The 18,918-nt window shown below is 48.3% G+C and overlaps 2 protein-coding genes across 2 annotated transcripts in view; both read left to right on the forward strand.

The window, feature by feature from the left end:
• Positions 1–8,024, forward strand: part of mri1 (methylthioribose-1-phosphate isomerase 1) — a 61,445-nt gene extending 53,421 nt beyond the window's left edge. The window contains exons 2-6 of the mRNA XM_041176957.1: positions 1,866–2,101; positions 3,940–4,109; positions 4,667–4,843; positions 5,831–6,055; positions 7,512–8,024. Coding sequence (XP_041032891.1) covers positions 1,866–2,101; positions 3,940–4,109; positions 4,667–4,843; positions 5,831–6,055; positions 7,512–7,639 — 936 coding nt within the window. The 3' untranslated portion in view covers positions 7,640–8,024. The remainder of the gene's footprint in view (positions 1–1,865; positions 2,102–3,939; positions 4,110–4,666; positions 4,844–5,830; positions 6,056–7,511) is intronic.
• A 4,491-nt stretch (positions 8,025–12,515) lies between these two features.
• c30h19orf53 (chromosome 30 C19orf53 homolog) lies at positions 12,516–18,677 on the forward strand. Its single transcript, XM_041176948.1, has 3 exons — positions 12,516–12,670; positions 14,753–14,808; positions 18,405–18,677. The coding sequence occupies exons 1-3, from the start codon at positions 12,559–12,561 to the stop codon at positions 18,525–18,527; spliced, it is 291 nt and encodes a 96-aa protein (XP_041032882.1). The 5' UTR covers positions 12,516–12,558; the 3' UTR covers positions 18,528–18,677.
• Positions 18,678–18,918: the final 241 nt, after the last annotated feature.

Below are 18,918 nucleotides of genomic sequence, written 5' to 3' on the forward strand. Positions count from 1 at the left end.
GCAGAGGGAGGGAGAGGGAGAGCGCGACTGGGTGCAGAGGGAGGGAGAGGGAGAGCGCGACTGGGTGCAGAGGGAGGGAGAGGGAGAGCGCGACTGGGTGCAGAGGGAGGGAGAGAGAGCGCGACTGGGTGCAGAGGGAGGGAGAGAGAGAGCGCGACTGGGTGCAGAGGGAGGGAGAGAGAGAGCGCGACTGGGTGCAGAGGGAGGGAGAGAGAGAGCGCGACTGGGTGCAGAGGGAGGGAGAGAGAGAGCGCGACTGGGTGCAGAGGGAGGGAGAGAGAGAGCGCGACTGGGTGCAGAGGGAGGGAGAGAGAGAGCGCGACTGGGTGCAGAGGGAGGGAGAGGGAGAGCGCGACTGGGTGCAGAGGGAGGGAGAGGGAGAGCGCGACTGGGTGCAGAGGGAGGGAGAGAGAGAGCGCGACTGGGTGCAGAGGGAGGGAGAGAGAGAGCGCGACTGGGTGCAGAGGGAGGGAGAGAGAGAGCGCGACTGGGTGCAGAGGGAGGGAGAGAGAGAGCGGGACTGGGTGCAGAGGGAGGGAGAGAGAGAGCGCGACTGGGTGCAGAGGGAGGGAGAGAGAGAGCGCGACTGGGTGCAGAGGGAGGGACAGAGAGCGCGAGAGGGTGCAGAGGGAGGGAGAGCGCGAGTGGGTGCAGAGGGAGGGAGGGCGAGAGAGAGCGCGACTGGGTGCGGAGGGAGGGAGAGAGCGCGACTGTGTGCAGAGGGAGGGAGGGAGAGAGCGCGACTGGGTGCGGAGGGAGGGAGAGAGCGCGACTGGGTGCAGAGGGAGGGAGGGAGAGAGCGCGACTGGGTGCAGAGGGAGGGAGGGAGAGAGCGCGACTGGATGCAGAGGGAGGGAGAGAGAGAGCGCGACTGGGTGCAGAGGGAGGGAGAGAGAGAGCTCGACTGGGTGCAGAGGGAGGGAGAGAGAGAGCGCGACTGGGTGCAGAGGGAGGGAGAGAGAGAGCGCGACTGGGTGCAGAGGGAGGGAGAGAGAGAGCGCGACTGGGTGCAGAGGGAGGGAGAGAGAGCGCGCGACTGGGTGCAGAGGGAGGGAGAGAGAGAGCGCGACTGGGTGCAGAGGGAGGGAGAGAGAGAGCGCGAGTGGGTGCAGAGGGAGGGAGAGAGAGCGCGAGTGGGTGCAGAGGGAGGGACAGAGAGCGTGAGTGGGTGCAGAGGGAGGGAGAGCGCGAGTGGGTGCAGAGGGAGGGAGAGCGCGAGTGGGTGCAGTGGGAGGGAGAGCGCGAGTGGGTGCAGAGGGGCGGAGAGCGCGCGCGGGTGGGTGCAGAGGGGCGGAGAGCGCGCGCGGGTGGGTGCAGAGGGGCGGAGAGCGCGCGCGGGTGGGTGCAGAGGGGCGGAGAGCGCGCGCGGGTGGGTGCAGAGGGGCGGAGAGCGCGCGCGGGTGGGTGCAGAGGGGCGGAGAGCGCGCGCGGGTGGGTGCAGAGGGGCGGAGAGCGCGCGCACAATTGGGTGAGTATAAAGGGGGAAATGGAATTAAAATTCTGCCTTTTGTCTGCTACTTGCTGCCCTTCAACACACTGTTTCTAAAACCCTACCTGTCTTCAGACACGCTGCTACTTCTCTCTGTAACCTTCTCCAGCTCTATACCTCTACCTGAACTATCTGCTGTTCAATCTCTGACCTACTCTGCACCTCCCCTCTCTCCAGCCCAGTGTCAGTGGAAAACCTTCAGCCCCCGGTCCCACTTTCCCTGAACCCTTGCATCTCCAAGCCCCCTCCCCCTGTCCCTGCACCATAACTCTCCATCTTTTGGCAGTGCCTCTGGGTCCCATCTCCCTGCAGCTTGGGTTGGTGAAGGATCTTGTTGTGAGGGTGTTGCACCTAACCCTGTGTTTTGTCATGGTAGGTGAGAGGTGCCCCTGCGATCGCCATTGTCGGGTGCCTGAGTCTTGCCGTGGAGCTTCATCAGGGTAAGAAGGGCGACGAGGGGGAGTTGGCGACCTTTGCCCTTGAGTCACTGGACTACCTCGTGACCTCCAGGCCCACGGCGGTCAACATGGCGCGTGCAGCACGGGAGCTGTCTGACTTTGTGACGGGCGAGGTCAGACAGCCGGACTCCACTGCTGAGAGCTTCAAGGAAAAGTGAGTGAAGGCCGCAGATGAATTATTTACCTCCCCCCGCCACCCCCCCACCCCTCCCCCACCACCACCACCACCCCGCCTCCCCTCCCTGGGTTCCTTTTAATTCTCTGCAGAAGCCATCCCCAGGGCCAATTTGGGTGATGCTTCTCCTGCTATTGTGGAGTGAGGTGGTTTTGCAGTAGGAATTTAGTTCAAACGTTCATCACGCTGTGTTCCAGCTCCACTCTGGGACCTGGCAACGATTGAGATTTGGACTTCTGTGACTGGCGGTGTACTCAAAGGTGTTGTCAAAGGTGATAATGTGACGTGAGGTTAAGTTCTTTGTCTTATTTTCGGGTCCTTCAATAGCTTTGCCCCTCCCTATCTCTTTATTCACTCATCTGTGCCCTGCCCAGTGGCAGGAGTTTGGCCCATTGAGCCTGCTGCACCATTCAATACAATCATGGCTGATCCTGGGCTTCAACTCCACTCTCCTGCCTGCTCCCCCTTTCCCATTATTCCCTGAGAGACCAAAAACCTGTCTATCCCAGCCTTAAATGTATTCAACGATAGAGCATCCACAATCCTCTGGGGCAGAGAATTCCAAAGATTCACAGCCCTTTTGAGTGAACTAATTTCTCCTCATCTCAGTCCTAAATGATCGGCCCCTTATCCTGAGATAGCGCCCCCGAGTTTTAGATTCCCCGACCAGCGAAACATACTCTCAGCATCCATCCTATCAAGCCCGCTCAGAATTTTGTAGGTTTCATTGAGATACCCTCTTGTTCTATTAAACTCCAGAGAATATAGACCCAATTTACTCAGCCTCTTATCATAGGATAATCCCCTCATCCCAGGGACCAGTTTAGTGAACCTTCACTGTATTATCTCCTTTGCAAGTGTATCTTTTCTTAAATGTGGAAAGACCAGAACTGCACACAGTGCTCCAGATGTGGTCTCACCAAAACCCTGTACAACTGTAGCAAGACTTAATTATTCTCGTACCCCAATCCCCTTGCAATAAAGGCCAACATGCCATTTGCCATCCTAATTGCTTGCTGTACCTGTAAGCTAACTTTTTGTGTTCCTTGTACCAGCACACCCAAGTCTCTTTGAACATCCACACTTACAAGTTTCTCACCTTTTAAAAAATATTCTGCTTTTCTGTTCCTCCAACCAAAGTGAATAACTTGGCATTTCCCTACATTTTAATCCACCTGCCACCTTGTCTTTGAATCTATCGCTATCTCTTTGAAGCCTTTCTGTGTCCTTCCCACTTAATTTTGTATCATCAGCAAACTTTGATACATTACTCTCTTTCTCTTCTTCTAAATCATCAATATAGATTGTCCAGATCACCTAGACTCTAAGCGCTGGAATTCTTTCCCCCAATCCTCTCCAACTCTCTACACCTCTCTCCTACCTTAAGACACTCCTTAAAACCTACCTCTTCATCCACTATCATAATATCTTGTTGCGTGACTTGGTGTCAAACCTTGTTTGATAACCTTCCTGTGAAGTGCTGTCAGACATTCTACTATGTTAATACAAGTTGTTATTGTCTGCATGGTCAGCTGGACATAAAATGTCTATACTATTCGAAAAAGAGCAGTGAGTTCTCCTGTTGGCCTGGCCAACATTCCTCCCTCAAGCTAAAAATTTTTTGGGTGGAACAAGAAACAGACTAACCGGTTGGGCCCTTTTCACTTAATGTCGAACGTCCAGCAGTAACTAGATGAATCTCATCCCATCAGTCTGGGTCAGGAGTCCGGGTGGAAAAATTACATTTGTTAACTTTATTTAGCAGCTAATCCTGATCAAAGCTTTTTCTTCCCCTGCACCTCCCCCCACCACCAAAGCCTGATTTCCAGAATCGAGGGCATGTTGGAGAAGGACATTCGCGACAACAAGAGTATTGGAAACCATGGCGCCAAACATATTCTCTCCAAGGCAAAAACAGACAAAGTAATAATCCTCACGCATTGTAACACTGGCTCCTTAGCAACTGCAGGATATGGAACGGCTTTGGGTAAGGGCCACATTCGTTTGTGAACTCCTCAATGCCCAATTGGAGGTGGGCCTTTTGTTTTCTCTCTGACGGCTGTCATCTCAAATTTCTCTTCTGTGTCTCACCCCTCCCTATCTTCCCGGCCCAGTAACCTACCGAGATTTCTGCACACCAGTAATTCTGGCCCCTGCGCATCCCTTGATTTCATTTCTGTCGACTGATGACTCTGCCTTCGACTCTCTAGATCCCTAAAAATAAAACAGAAGCAGGGACAGGGTCCCTGCAGTCTGGTCCACCATTCATTAAACACACCCACTTCAACTCCATTTTTTTGTCCTCTGCTAATACCCCTAAGCTCTGGAATTCCCTCGCTTAAACCTCTCCGCCACCCCACCCCACCTTTTCTGCTTTGAGATGCTGCTTAAAACCCACCCAAGTTACCAGTCCTAATATCTCCTTCTGTGGCCTGATGCCAAATTTGGTCTGCCAACGTTAGGCAAGTTGGGATGGGGAAGTCGCTATATGAATACAAGTTATTTTTCTCCCGTGACTTTTTATTCATTTCTCGCTGCCCTCAGGTGTGATACGATCCCTGTGGTCCTTGGGCCGCCTGGAACGCGTTTACTGCACGGAGACCCGGCCATACAACCAGGGGGCGAGGCTCACTGCCTACGAGCTGGTGCACGAGAAAATCCCTGCCACCCTCATCGCTGACAGCATGGTATCCGTGGCGATGAAGGAGAAGGGGATATCAGGTAATCCTTCAAACTGCGCGCAACCTCCCAGCGAGCCGGCAGCGAAAGGAATCGCGGTGGCAGAAGAGCTGGCACCACCGTTAACCTGCCGGGCCTCTCGGCGACCTTTGCCCTCTCTCACACACACACACCACCTCCCCCCCCCCACCCCTGTTGGTTTGTGCTTCCGATTCTGGCCTCCAGTTGGTGGTTAGGAACAGTTTGGTGATGTAACTGGTTTGAAAAAAAAGTAGACTCTCCGGGTTACCCATTTTAGTTGATATCCCCTGCACCCCAAGTGAAGTGTTTTCCTCTAACTTTTAGCCGGGTATTTATTCTGCCACCCTCCCCACCCCCCCCACAACCCAAGTGGTTAAGAATCATCAGCTCTGCTTAGGAAAAAAACAAATCAAGTCTCAGCTGAACTTGGTGCAATTGTCTCGACAGTTGTTTGGCTGCCAAGCAGCTTGTGTGAGGGAGGAGCTAAACCACTCGATTCAAATACAAAGGTGCTGTGCAGTTTGTTCAGATAATTGGGTGGTGGGGAGTGGCAAGGGGGCTGGGTTGGCAGGTGGAGTGGGGGGGGGGTGAGGGGCTGGGTTGGCAGGGGGGTGGTGACAGGTGGAGTGGCAGGGGGGTGGTGACAGGTGGAGTGGGGGGTTGGTAGGGGGGTGGCAGGTGGAGTTGGGGGGTTGAGGTGTTGGTGCGGGGTTGGGTTGGCTGGGGGATGGTAGGGGGGTGGCAAGGGAGTGGGGTGGTGTTAGGGTGGGGTTGCAAATTTAACCTGGTGTAAAACTGACTGGATGGTGTGGGACGCTGGGTTTACACGGGGTCTAATATTGGGAGTAAAATTGGGCGGGCACACTCTGCACCCTCACCTACCTGTTTCCCTGACCAGCAGCCCAGTTTAAAATTGCCGCCTGTACGGGCATGGGTCTGATGGGCAGCTTGGCGCTGGTGTCATTCTGAGCTGCCGGCCTGGCCTAACTCCTTACCCTCGGTGTGCAGCGGTTGTGGTGGGAGCAGACCGGATCGTGGCCAACGGAGACACGGCCAATAAGATCGGGACCTACCAGCTGGCCATTGCGGCCCGACACCACGGCATCCCTTTCTATGTGGCAGCCCCGAGTACGTCGTGTGACTTTACCCTGGAAAGCGGGGAGCAGATCACCATCGAGGAGAGGCCGGCGGAGGAGCTGACGGACATTAACGGACTCCGTGTTGCAGCGCCAGGTGAGCGGGGGTTGGGGTTGTGTGTTCTTGGGCAAGAGAAGAGCTGAAATATATATATATATATATATATATATATATATATATATGGGAGGGTTCCCTGGTTTCTTTATTGGTGGATTCATTTCCTTAGATGAAGAGATGGTAACGTCACTGGACTAGTAATCCAGAGGCCCCAGGCTAATGCTTTGGGGACACAGGTTCAAATCCCACCATGGCAGCTGGTGGAATTTGAATTTAATTAATAAATCTGGAATTAAAAAGCTAGTCTCAGTAAATGGTGACCATGGCAACCATCATCGATTGTCATAAAAGCCCATCTGGTTCACGAATGTCCTTTCGGGGTGGAAACCTGCCATCCTTACCCGGTGTAACCTACATGTGACTCCAGACCCACAGCAATATGGTTGACTCTTAACTGCCCCCTGAAGTGGTCTAGCAAGACGCTCAGTTGTATAGGGATGAGCAATAAATGCTGGCCTTGCTAGTGGCGCCCACACCCCCATCAATGGAGAATAGTAAGAAAAATTAATTGATGGTTCCTCAGCTGTGGATTCAAGACTCACCAGATATTTGAACACTTAGTCTAGGCTGACACTGCAGTGCAGTAATGAGGGAGTGCTGTACTGTTCTAACTCTTCCAGGTCACAACCAATTAAACTTAAGTTAACAAAATTGGGGATAAAGTAAAAAGCGGCCCCTTAAAGGGAAACTGCAAAAACAAAGACAAAATTTAAAGGAAACTTACCAACATTAAATCAAAATGTGGTCAAAGGGCTCTTTAAACCACCCCAGTCCCTGCGGTGCCCACCAAGCACGCAATACCTCAACGGTGCCAGCGGACACCGTGTCTCCCTCTCCAAGGACATCCGGACATCCGGCCACAAAGCTGTACTGCTTGTAGGTGCCCCAGGAGAAAGAGAATATATTTGCGTTTATGATAGCTTGCGCAACCTCGGCATGTCCCAAAGCACTTTAAAGACAATTAAGTATTATTGACGTGTAGACACTGTTGTAATGTAGGAAGTGTGGCAGCCAATTTGTGCACAGCAAGCTCCCACAACAGCAATGCAACAATGACCCAATAATCTCTTCTAATGTTGCAGGTTAGATAAATTTTGGGCAGGGAAAGTTCCCCTGCTCCTTTTTGCGTAGTGCCATGGAGTCTTTTACTTCCACCCCACATGGCAGACTTGGTTAATACCTCATCAAAAAAAAACTGTACTCCTGACAGTTCTGCATTCCTTTGGCACACCACGGTATGTGCTCAAATCTCTGATGGGATTTGAACTCACGGCCTCCTGTCTGAGGCCGGGCTGCTACCAGCTGAGTCAAGGCTGACGCTGCAACTCGTAATGTGCGAGAGTGATAGACCTCGGGCAAGGCAAAAGGGTGGGAATGGTATAAAATGAAAGCCGCTATCAATGCAGAAGGGTTTAACTTCTCTCTCCATTTGCAGGTATAGACGTGTGGAATCCCGCATTCGATATCACTCCTCACAGCCTTATCACAGCGGGAATCATTACAGAGCTTGGAGTTCATGATCCTCAGGAGCTTCGGAAAGTGCTGATTGATAAAACCTCCTAACCCAAACCAGAACTCAGACTACACTTGCTGATAACATGCTTCCTCTTTCTTTCCATATTGTATCTCCAAACTTTCCATTATTTTTTGTTTCAGTTCTGTACAAAACCCAAAGGCTTTGCATATTTTTCCCTGCACTGGAAACCGACATTAATCCCTGCTCTTTATTCAGTCTTTCTTTTATTTCAAAAGCAGAGAATTCCATCCATATTCCGTGCTTTTCTAGAATCTTCCACACCAGCCACTTGCACCTGACCACGACCTCGAGGTTTATCTCGTGTCATCTCTCCTGTTTTTTTTTTTATTTGCCTGTCCTTCATTGGTGTCCCACAAGCTGGACTCTGGCCCTTCATCTGGACTGTTGAATTTAAATAAAATGGATTTGGCAGAGTCTTGCATGGATCAATGTTTCTGTTCAATTCCACAGTTTTACAAATATAGGGCACAGAAAGAGTCCATTCAACCCAACCAGGCCGTGTCGGCCTTTATCCTCCACTTGAGCCTCCACCCATCTTTCCTCATCTAAGTCTATCACCGTAACCCTCCTATTCCCTTCTCCCTCCTATGGTTGTCTAGCTTCCTCTTAAATGGATCTATACTATTCACTCCCCTGTGGTAGCAAGTTCCACATCCTCACCACTCTTTGGATAAAGAAGTAGTTTCTTCTGCATTCCCTATTGGATTTCTCGGTGACCATCTCATATTGATGGCTGATATATATGTACGTTGGTGAAACAGCCACCATTTTGGAAGTGATACTCATGGAGCTAATAATGGCCTAAGGTCTATAGTTGGCCCTGCATTCTGATCTGTTCTGGAATGTTTTAATCCCAGAGAGACAACCAATGGAATAAGGAGAGTTAAGTTTGATGGGTTTGCTAATGAAAATTATGGGAGATTGTGGCCAATTAGCCATTGAATCACAGGATCTTTACAGTGCAGAAGGAGGTCATTCGGCCCATTGAGTCTGCACTGGCTCTCTGAATGGCTCCAGGGATGAGGGAGTTTAGCTACAAGGTTAGGTTGGAAATACTCCCTTAGGGGAGATTTGATAGAGGTGTACAAGATTATGACAGGTTTAGAAAAGGTAGACAAAGAAAAGCTGTTCCTTCTTGGCTGATAGTACAAGGATAAGGGGGACACAGGTTTTGGGCTAGAGCAACGGGGGGGGGGGGTGGTGGTGGGGGAAGGGAGAAAGGACGCTGTGAGCGGCACTGACCTGGAACACTCTGCCTATGAGGGGGTTGGTAACGGACATGGTCAAATGATCCCAAAAGGAAATTGGATGGGCAATTGAGGAAAATAAACTCGCAGGGGCTACATGGATAGAGCGGGGGAATGGAACTGACTGGATTGCTCTAGGAATTTGAGGGGCTGAATGGCCACCTGTGTGTTTGCAGATTTAGGAGGCTTATGTCAGAGCATCTATACCAAGGGGACAGCACCATAAGATTAGAGCCAGGCCAATCACTGGTGAATTTGAGAAGCAGTTCTTCATACAGAGGGTAGTGGAAATCTGGAACTCTTTTACCCCTGCACCCTGCCACCCCAAAAAAAGCTGGAGGGAATGGGGGCTCAACTGAAAATTTCAAAACAAGGGATTGATAGGTTTTCGTTAAGTAAAAGTATAAAAGGTTATAGAGCCAAGGTGGGTAGAGGAAGCTAAGATACAGATTTAATTGAATGGCTGAACAGGCTTGATGGGCTGAATGGCCTCCTATCTCATGATTTTGAAGAGCTATCCAGGATCTTGATCCAAGATTTGGAATGGGAATCACTACGGTAAAGGAGGGAGTAAAATAGACTGAGACGGTGGCATGGTGATATTGCCACTGGTCTGGTAATCCAGAGAGCCAAGGTAATGCAGACGGTGGAATTTGAATTCAGTAAAAATCTGGAATTAAAAGTTTAATGTTGACCAATCGTATCGATTATCATAAAAACCCATCTGGGTTCACTAATGCCCTTTAAGGAAGGAAATCTGCCATCCTTACCTACATGTGACTCCAGACCCACAGCAATGTTGTTGACTCTTAACTGCCCCTCTGAACAAGGGTAATTAGGGATGAGCACTAAATGCTGGCCTAGCCAGCGATGCCCACATCCCATGAACAAATTTTTAAAAAAAATATGGAATGGGCTGGCGGGAATTGACAGGAATGTGTAGCTGGTGCCCTCCAGCAGTGACAAAACTCAAGGTGGCCACCTCCACAAACTACCAAGATCCACCTGTGCCCAAGACAGTTTCAATCATCTTTCTTCTCAGGGACTATGCCACACAACCTGCCAGAGGAAATAGTCACAGCGCCATCACTTGAAATCTTCAAGGCCCATCTTTAGGTTATTTCCAGTTTAATTATCAGGACTATCAACTCAGCAGGTCGTGCCTGGTTTAGCTGGTGCTACCTGTAGTATAAGGGTCTGGCACATAAAGGGTTAATGTGGCCTGTAGTATAAGGGTCTGGCACATAAAGGGTTAATGTGGGACTGAGTACAGTACCGCCCACACAGTGATGTAAGAGAGCACATGACCTGCACCTCCGGGTCAGTGTAGTGTTGGACAGAGCCGTGTGTAGAAGCAAGCATGGAGACAGCTCCTAGCTTGGACCTTTACTGTACCTATGTATATAGTTTCTAGTAGTTAATAAATACTGTTAAACAACCCTAGACTACGAATACCTCAGTATGACTTACCAAATGACACCCAGCACCTTACAACACTACCCATATAAATGTTGGTGGAATGCAGATTTTAGTCTCTGAATCTGTTGCAACCTGAAGCAGGAGTAGGAGCAGAATTTTTAGCCCCTGAGCCAGCTGTGTTTCTACCTTTTCCTTTGCTGTTTGAATTTTGAAAAGGAGAAATGAGGACTTGTGCACTGGTCCTTATTGGTAAGTCACAACACCAAAATCTGTCAGTATTAAACACGTAAAATATCTGCAGTTTAATAGTTTATGTGTGACTGGAAGGGCTCCATGGTATTCTCTTAAATGGTGAGTGAGGGCTCCCCTGGAATAAATCATTGCTTTGAATGTGGGGCTTATTGACTGATATCCTAAGCTGCAGCTCTTTATGTAAATGGTAGTAGTCCTGTAAATAGCTGATAGGCACTATGCTAAAGGAAAAATGCCACACTTTTCATTTCCAGCTTTTACAAATAATTAGATTGTGCAGAAAGGGAAAGATCTTCCATAGCAACATTCACTATCTTGGGGCATCCCAGAGCTCTTTACAGCCAATGACATACTTCTGGACAGCAGGAAATACAGCAGCCAAATTGTGCACAGCAAGGTCCCACAAACATAAATACAATGATAACGAGGTTATCCATTTACTGAAGTCAGGTGAGTGATAAATATTGGCCAGGATTCAAAGGAGAACTCCCCTGCTCATATTCCAAATAGAGGGATCTTTTACATATACATAAAAGCAAAAAACTGCGGATGCTGGAAATCCAAAACAAAAATAAAAATACCCGGCAAAACTCAGCAGGTCTGGCAGCATCTGCTGAGAGGAACACAGTTAATGTTTCGAGTCTGAATGACCCTTCAATAGAACTAAGTAAAAATAAAAGAGAGGTGAAATATAAGCTGGTTTAAGGGGGGGTGGGACAAGTAGAGCTGGATAGAGGGCCAGTGATAGGTGGAGATAACCAAAAGATGCCACAGACAAAAGGACAAAGAGGTGTTGAAGGTGATGATATTATCTAAGGAATGTGCTAATTAAGGGTAGAAAGCAGGACACGCAAGGTACAGATAGCCCTAGTGGGGGTGGAGTGAAGGAATCGAAATAGGCTAAAAGGCAGAGATAAAACAATGGATGGAAATACATTTAAAAATAATGGAAATAGGTGGGATATTGGAAAAAAAGATCTTTTACATATGCTTGGTTTAAAGTCTCATCAGAAAGACAGTGCCTCCAACAGTGCAGCACTCCCTCAGTACTGCAGTGAGAGTGAGAGCTCTTGTGCTCAAGTCTCTGGAGTCTTGACCCACAGAGAGCCAAGGCTGACACTAAGAGTGGGTTGATTACTTGTTCACTCTCAACATATCAGTGCTTGGCTTAAATAGCCAAGTGGTTATAATACTGGGTTTGCAACCCCAAGATTAAGAGTTCAAATCTCCCAATGGCAAACTATGAAACAATATAACCTCAACATATCAGTACCGAATGGCAGTCAGTGTACGTTGGCAAGAGCCAGATTGGTTTAGGGAGAGAATTCTAGTACTTAGAGTCACACAGGCAGCTAAAAGGCAGGGCCACCAATGGTTGTATGATAATGATCAGAGATGCTGAAGAGGCCAGGATTGGGGAAGGGCAGCAATCTGGGAGGGTTGTGGAGGGAATTGAAAACATGGATTGAGGAACAGGCTCTTATTTTCAATGAGGTGTTTTGTGCTTTGGGATCATACAGTCCAGAAGAGGGCACCTAAAGCCATATGAGTTATATTTTTGCCCTTATATTCAGTATGTGCTCCCCGCCCCATTCCTTGTCAATTACTCTTAATTAAAGGAATGTCCATTGCCCCCCCATCCCACAATGCCCTTTTTATTGCCCCATACTATCTCACAATTCCCCATTCCATTGCCAGTCCCACAATGCCCCTATCTATCCCATCATACCCCTCTCCACTGCCCCTCTCAATCCCACAATGCACCTCTCTACGGCCCCTCACTATCCCATAATGCCCCTATCTATCCAACAATGCCCCTCTCCTCAGCTCCTCTATCCCATAATACCCTTCTCCACGGCCCCTCACAATCCCATAATACCCCTTCTCTATCCCACAATGCCCCGCTCCACTGCCCCTCACTATCCCATAATGCCCCTCTCTGTCCCACAATGCCTCTCCCGTGCCCCTCACTATCCCACAATACCCCTCGCCCCTGCCCCTCACCATCCCAGAATGCCACGCTAACAATGGCGCAGGGCCGTTTCAAACTGGCGGCGGCGCCGCCGCGGGGGAAGAAGTCTCAGAAGCAGAGCCGGGGAGGATGCGGCGGCGGAGGAGGCAGGGGGCCCAGGAAGGGAGGTGAGGAGGGGAAGGCGAGAGGGGAGACGGGGTTAGTTCCTCACGGGCGGCGGCGGCGGCGGCGGGCGGGCCAACTCGGTCTCGGTGAAGCTGCGGGGTCTCCAGAAGCCGCCCTGCAGAGGCAGAGGGGGTGGGGTCACTGGGTCAAGGGTCAAACCCAGAGCAGAACATTGACACATTCCATTCTGCACTTGGTGATTTGGGGGAAATAATTCCAATTGAACCAGTTCATTGTTTGAGAAAGGTGATCACTGCCTGAAGGAGACAGTCACACAAGGAACAATTATCAATGATTTTGAATTCTCTGCAATTTGGATAATTTTGTGTAACCACCTGGACAAATTAAACTTTCCATGGGATTTGTGGGGTTTTTTTTTTGTTTTCTCGCCAAGTTGCACCTGTCCCATCCCAATCCCCCACTGTTAATCCTGGAGTGGCTCAGAGTGACGCCTCCTTGAGTGAAAACCCACTTTATTCGCAGTAACATTGCTAATAATGAAGAGACCCTCTGCACCTGTCGGGAACACGCATCAGGGAGTCGATCCTGAGCAGCCTGTGATTCTCTACCACAAAACAAATTTCTTGTGAAAGCAAGAATTTGAATTTCCCGTGGCCTCGGGAAATCTCGAAGCACTTCGCAGCCATCGCAGTACTTTTGAAATGTCGTTACTAGTCAGGCAGCCAGCTTGCACACGCAGCCCCATAAACAGTGATGAAAGTAATAATCACTAATTTTAGTGACTAAAATAAAAATAAAACACTGCAGATGCTGGAAACCTGAAATAAAAACAAAATGCTGGAAAAACTCAGCTGGTCAGGCAACATCTGTGTAGAGAGAAACAGAGTTAACGTTTCAAGTCTGTATGACTCTTTTTCTTGATCTCGATTGAAGTTTCCATTATCAGGACTGCATTCTGAGCAAGTTATGCTTCGCTTAGCTAATGCTACCCATGTAAATGTTGACAGAATATCTATGTGATGCTGACACAACTAAGAGCAGAAGGATGAATGTTGACCAGGACTCTGGGTGGATCTCTCCCTTCGTGTGGTATCTTTTATATCAGCCTGAGTGGGAGAACAGGGCCTCAGTTTAATATCTCATCTAAAAGACTGCACTTGCCAAGGCTCCTTAGACAGTACCATCTAAACCCACAACCATTACCCTCTAAAAGGACAAGGGCGGCAGAGAGATGGGAACACCACCACCTGCAAGTTCCCCTCCAAGCCACTCACCATCCTGACTTGGAAATATATCACTGCTCCTTCAGTGTCGCTGGGTCAAAATCCTGGAACTCCCTCCCTAACAGCACTGTGGGTGTACCTACACCACATGCACCGCAGCCATTCAAGAAGGCAGCTCACCACCACCTCAAGGGGCAATTAGGGATGAGCAATAAATGCTGGCCTAGCCATTAATGCCCACATCCGAAGAAAGTTTAAAAAATGCAGCACTCATTCAGCTGAAGCACGGACTCGTGTCTGGAATGGAATTTGAATTCATGACTGACTCTGTGAGGCCAGAGTGCGGCCACTAAGTTGAGGCTGATGGCCGAAAGACTGCAGAATGAGAGTGAGACGGTTTTCCACTGTACGCACCTGATGTACAGCAGGAGTGGGAATGGTGTGTTACAGATAACTCAGTCTGAGTTGCTGTGGCAACGTGCACTTTTTACATGCATGTTGCAGTCTGGAGCTATGGATAGTGATGGTAGAGGCTCCAACGTTCTTTCCATCACATGACTGACCAGGAATCCCACGCTTTTACCACCTGTCATTGGCGTGTGTGTTGGAAAGATTTGCAGGTTGATACTCAACCTGTTTGGCCACGTTATGAACGCACCTTCCTTCGCCATCAAGCCCTGGAGTGGGACTCAAACCCGGAGCTTCTGGCTTAGAGGCCAGGGACACTACCCACTGCGCCACAAGAGCTTGCAACAGGAGTGCAGATGTATAAAATCCCTGTATTAGCCAAATCCTCTGTGCTAAATGTTTTGTTTAACTGAATGTAGTATATTATATAAAAAACTGATCCACTGAACTGATATTTCTCTTGATTAATAATGGTTTCTTCCCCCACGTTAGGGAGAATAATTGCTCCAAAAAAGACTCAAGTAATTCAACAGCAGAAGCTGAAGAAGGTATTCCTTTTGAAACATCTAAGTATTTTTGAATTTCTCGAGCTAGTTCTTTTTTGGGGTAGGGAGAGATCCCAGAGAGGAGTGGGAAGATTTGTTATGAAAGGTCATCAACTGTCAGTATCTCTTCCCGACACTAAGCAACAATCTAAGATAGATATTTGGTTTATTGAAATATCAGCATGGCAGCATAACGATGCAAATATAACGAGCAATCATAATTCATAACGGTCATGGATGATCATTAAAATAAAAATAAAGTATAAAATAATAAAAGGAGTATGAACATTTCAGTGCATAAATTACAATAAATTGCAAAATACAGGTCTCCTTAATTTACAGAATAGAAATGAAAGATTGAATGCACCTTGCGCTTTGTATTCAAGTCCACAGATCATATGTTGTCAGGTTGAATTCATTAAATTCTTAATCATTTACATCCTATTGGTGAGTTTTATAGGTCAATTCGTTCTGTATCCTATATGTGGAATGGTATCTTTTCTCCTTAATTCTATCCCACATTTACTCTTGTGTGGTTGTGGCAAGAGATAATGGTGATGGGAGGTGGAATTCAACAGTTTTCTAGCAAAGGCTAGACATAGTTTTTTCCCACCTTTCAGCATGGGAACACAGATTCAGCTTGATTGTGACAGTGTCGATTTGGCGCACATCACCTAGAATCAGTGTCAATACTCGTTTCTGAAAGCTTTCAAGTTCATAAGATCATAAATAGGAGCAGGAGAAGGCCTCTTGGCCCATCGAGCCTGCTCAGCCAGATCCGATTGTGGCCTTAACTCCACTTTCCAGTCTGCTCCCCATAACCGTTGACTCCCTTGTCTCTCAAAAACCTGTCTGACGTGGCCTTGAAAATATCCAAAGACCCAGCCTCCACTGCTCTGGGGAGAGACTTCCAAAGACTAACAACCCTCTGAGAGAAGAAATTCCTCCTCTTCTCTGCCTCAAATAGGAGATCCTTAAAACTTTTCCCCCCTCATTCTAGGTTACTCCGCAAGGGGACACATTCTACCAGCAACTACCCTGTCAAGCCCCCTCAGAATCCTTTATGTTTTAATAAGATCACCTCTCATTCTTCTAAACTCCCATGAGTATAGGCCCAACCTGTTTAACCTTTCCTCATAAGACAAACCCCATCATCCCAGCAATCACCCAAGTGAACCTTCTCTGAACTGCTTCCAATGCAAGTATATACATCATTAAGTAAAGAGACCAAAACTGTACTCTGTACTCCTGCTGCGGTCTTACCAGTGCCCTGTTGTTACACAACTTCCCTCCTTCTATATTCCATCTGCCTTGCAGTAAAGGCCAACATTCTATTTACCTTCCTTACCGCTTGCTGTACCTGTATGCCAACACTATTGACTCATGTTCAAGGACACCCAGACCCCTCTGTACCGCAGCATTCTGCAGTCTCTCTCCATTTAAACAACACTCTGCTTTTCTATTCTTCCTGCCAAAATGGACAGCCTCCCCTTTTCCCCATGTTATGCTCCAGCTTCCATATTTTTGCCCACTCAGCCCATCTGTGTCCCTTTTCAAACTGATGCAGATTCCTTGTGTATTGGAAAAGCATTGACCCCGGTTAGCACAAAGTCAGTGTCTGGTCAGTTTGACCTGTGAGCCCTGATGGAGCTGACCCTGTATTCTGCCTGTGGTACTTTTCGATATTTTGGAGTTAAAGCTGGTGCAGAGCACTGCGTTGTCTTAACAAACTCAAGAACTCTTAAGACTTGCATTTATATAGTGCCTTTCACAACTCCAAGACGTCCAAAAATGCTTTACATCCTTTACAGAGGATGTTTCCCTTCTACTTTTGAATTGCAATCCTTGTTGTAACTTAGGAAACATAGCCTGGGCACCGGATAGAGTTCCCCTGCTTTGTGGAGCAACGCTGAGGAATATTTAATGTCCACCTGAGAGGTTAGGTGGTTTTAATGCTTCATCTGAAAGACGACGCATCCCTCTTTTTTGGCTGGCATGGACACGATGGGCTGACTGGCCTTTTTGTGCCGTAACTTTTCTATGTTTCTCCCTGATTCCCTCAGCGCAGCACTGGGAGTGTCAGACCCTACATTTTGTGTTCAAGCCTCTGGAGCGGGCCTTGAACACAGAACCGTCAGATCCTAAGGCAGGAGTGCTTCTCACTGAGCTGATACTGTGAAAGGTCTGGACAGCCAACGAACACAGGCAGAAAACTCAAGACAGAGTTTGTTCAAAGAGTTGTGGTTTTAAGCCTCTGAGTGACATCTGGGTTGAAGTCTTGTTAGGTTAGGTTCCCCTTGCGAAGACCTTGAGCTGAAGATTCATGCAAAGAAGGGCAGGAGCCTGTTTGTCCTTTCGCTGAGTGCTGCTAGCAGGGTATTGATGGCACCGTAGCAGAAGGCCATTCGGCCCATCGAGTCCATGCCAGCTTCCCCGCAGAGCAATCCAAAGTCTCACTCCCCGCCTCCCCCCCCACACCGAGCAGCAAAAATGTTAAAGCTGTGTCGCCTAGTCCTTGTACCATTAGCTAATGGGAACAGTTTTCCTCATCTACCTTTAAAAAAAACTTATTATCTCGTGCATCTCTATTTGAAAGGAGAGGTGAACTGTTCCGTTTCTCAATCTTAGAAAGGCACGAGGCTGCCACGTCAGAGGGCTTCCTCAGTACACCAAAGCTGCAGATTCACTGTATGTTCCTGTTCGACAAGGGCCTTAACTCTGAGTTTTAAGATAGAATATGCTCCACTGTAGTGCTGCAATTCAACCTGCAGAGGTAGCTAGTGAGCAGCACAAATGGCTTGCCAGGGCAGACACTGCAGAGTGAGATTCCTGCCCTTTAGACATTAGATCAATCTTTGTAGCATATGTCTCAAACAGTTCCCGGTCGCCTTACTTTTTGTAGTTATCTTTCGATACAACACAACCCCCAGGCTGCTACCGGGGCTCAGTCGCTTGTATTCTGTTCGCACAGGGATTAGAAAAGAAAATGACCCAAATACCTCTTTTTGACTCCTTCAGTCCTTGTGCGTTTCCTACATTCCAACAACGATTACATTTCCTAAAAAGAGCTTAATTGGCTGTAAAAGCGCTTTGAGACATCCTGTGATCGTGCAAACCGCTGTATAAGTGCGAGTCTCTCTTTTGCAGAAGTGAATGACCTCTGACAGGACTATCTCAAAAAGGTAGCTGAGCTGGTGATGGGAGCTTGTAGACACTAACTCCTTCTGCAATGCAGGCAGCTACTTCATTGTGCTCCCGATGATCAGGGATGTTGACCATATCTTGATGAAAAATTTAGTCAAGTTTGTTACCTTTCAATTAATTTCTTGCTTGGGGCGTTTGTGATAATCTTTCACTTTACCCATCCACCTGAAACCCACCAAGGAGTGTGTTTGAACAACGCACAGCCAGCTTATCAGTCCTTGTGTTGCCAACGTCCAGTAGTCTTTAGCCTTTAGTGCACATTGCCTGTGGTTGAAAAGGTATGGAGGGAAACTCCTTTCTCATGAGCAGTGCTTGGAGCTCTGCATGTGTTAAGGTGCGAGCGGGTGCAACCCTGCCAAGGTGTTTGACTGCCTTGTTTTAAACTTGTTCCACAGAACCTGGAAGTTGCGATAAGGAACAAGATTGAGCACGATGTCACGATGAAAGCCAGCTCCAACATGCCTAAGAAACTGAATATTGTCAAAGCACCACAGAAGAAATGCAAGGTGAACAAATAGTGGACGTTTACAGGTCTGCATAATCCATGCAGATATTGCAAAGGAGGAACACAGTGCAATCGAATCTTCTGAAAAGAGACTTCTGTCATACTCTTCTCCCCTTGAAGCATTCTCTTTAATCTATTAAAAAAAGAGCTTGTTTGACATTGAGTATTCAGTGTTGCCAAGGTGCTTATTTTTGTGCATAGCTATTGGCAAGCTGCAAGAGAAATCGCGCTTCAGGTGATTTACCTTCTAATGTGGCAGTGTGCAGCTCATTTGACACTCTGAATTCATTACCTCATTGCCCTCATTCTCACTTTGCACACCCCCAGACTTGATGTTTATGCAACACCACACTCTCTGGCCAATCGACCTCTACCCTCCCCGATAAGGCCCACTCACACCATTT

The sequence above is a fragment of the Carcharodon carcharias genome, chromosome 30 (assembly GCF_017639515.1).
Source record: "Carcharodon carcharias isolate sCarCar2 chromosome 30, sCarCar2.pri, whole genome shotgun sequence".
NCBI classification, from domain to species: domain Eukaryota; kingdom Metazoa; phylum Chordata; class Chondrichthyes; order Lamniformes; family Lamnidae; genus Carcharodon; species Carcharodon carcharias.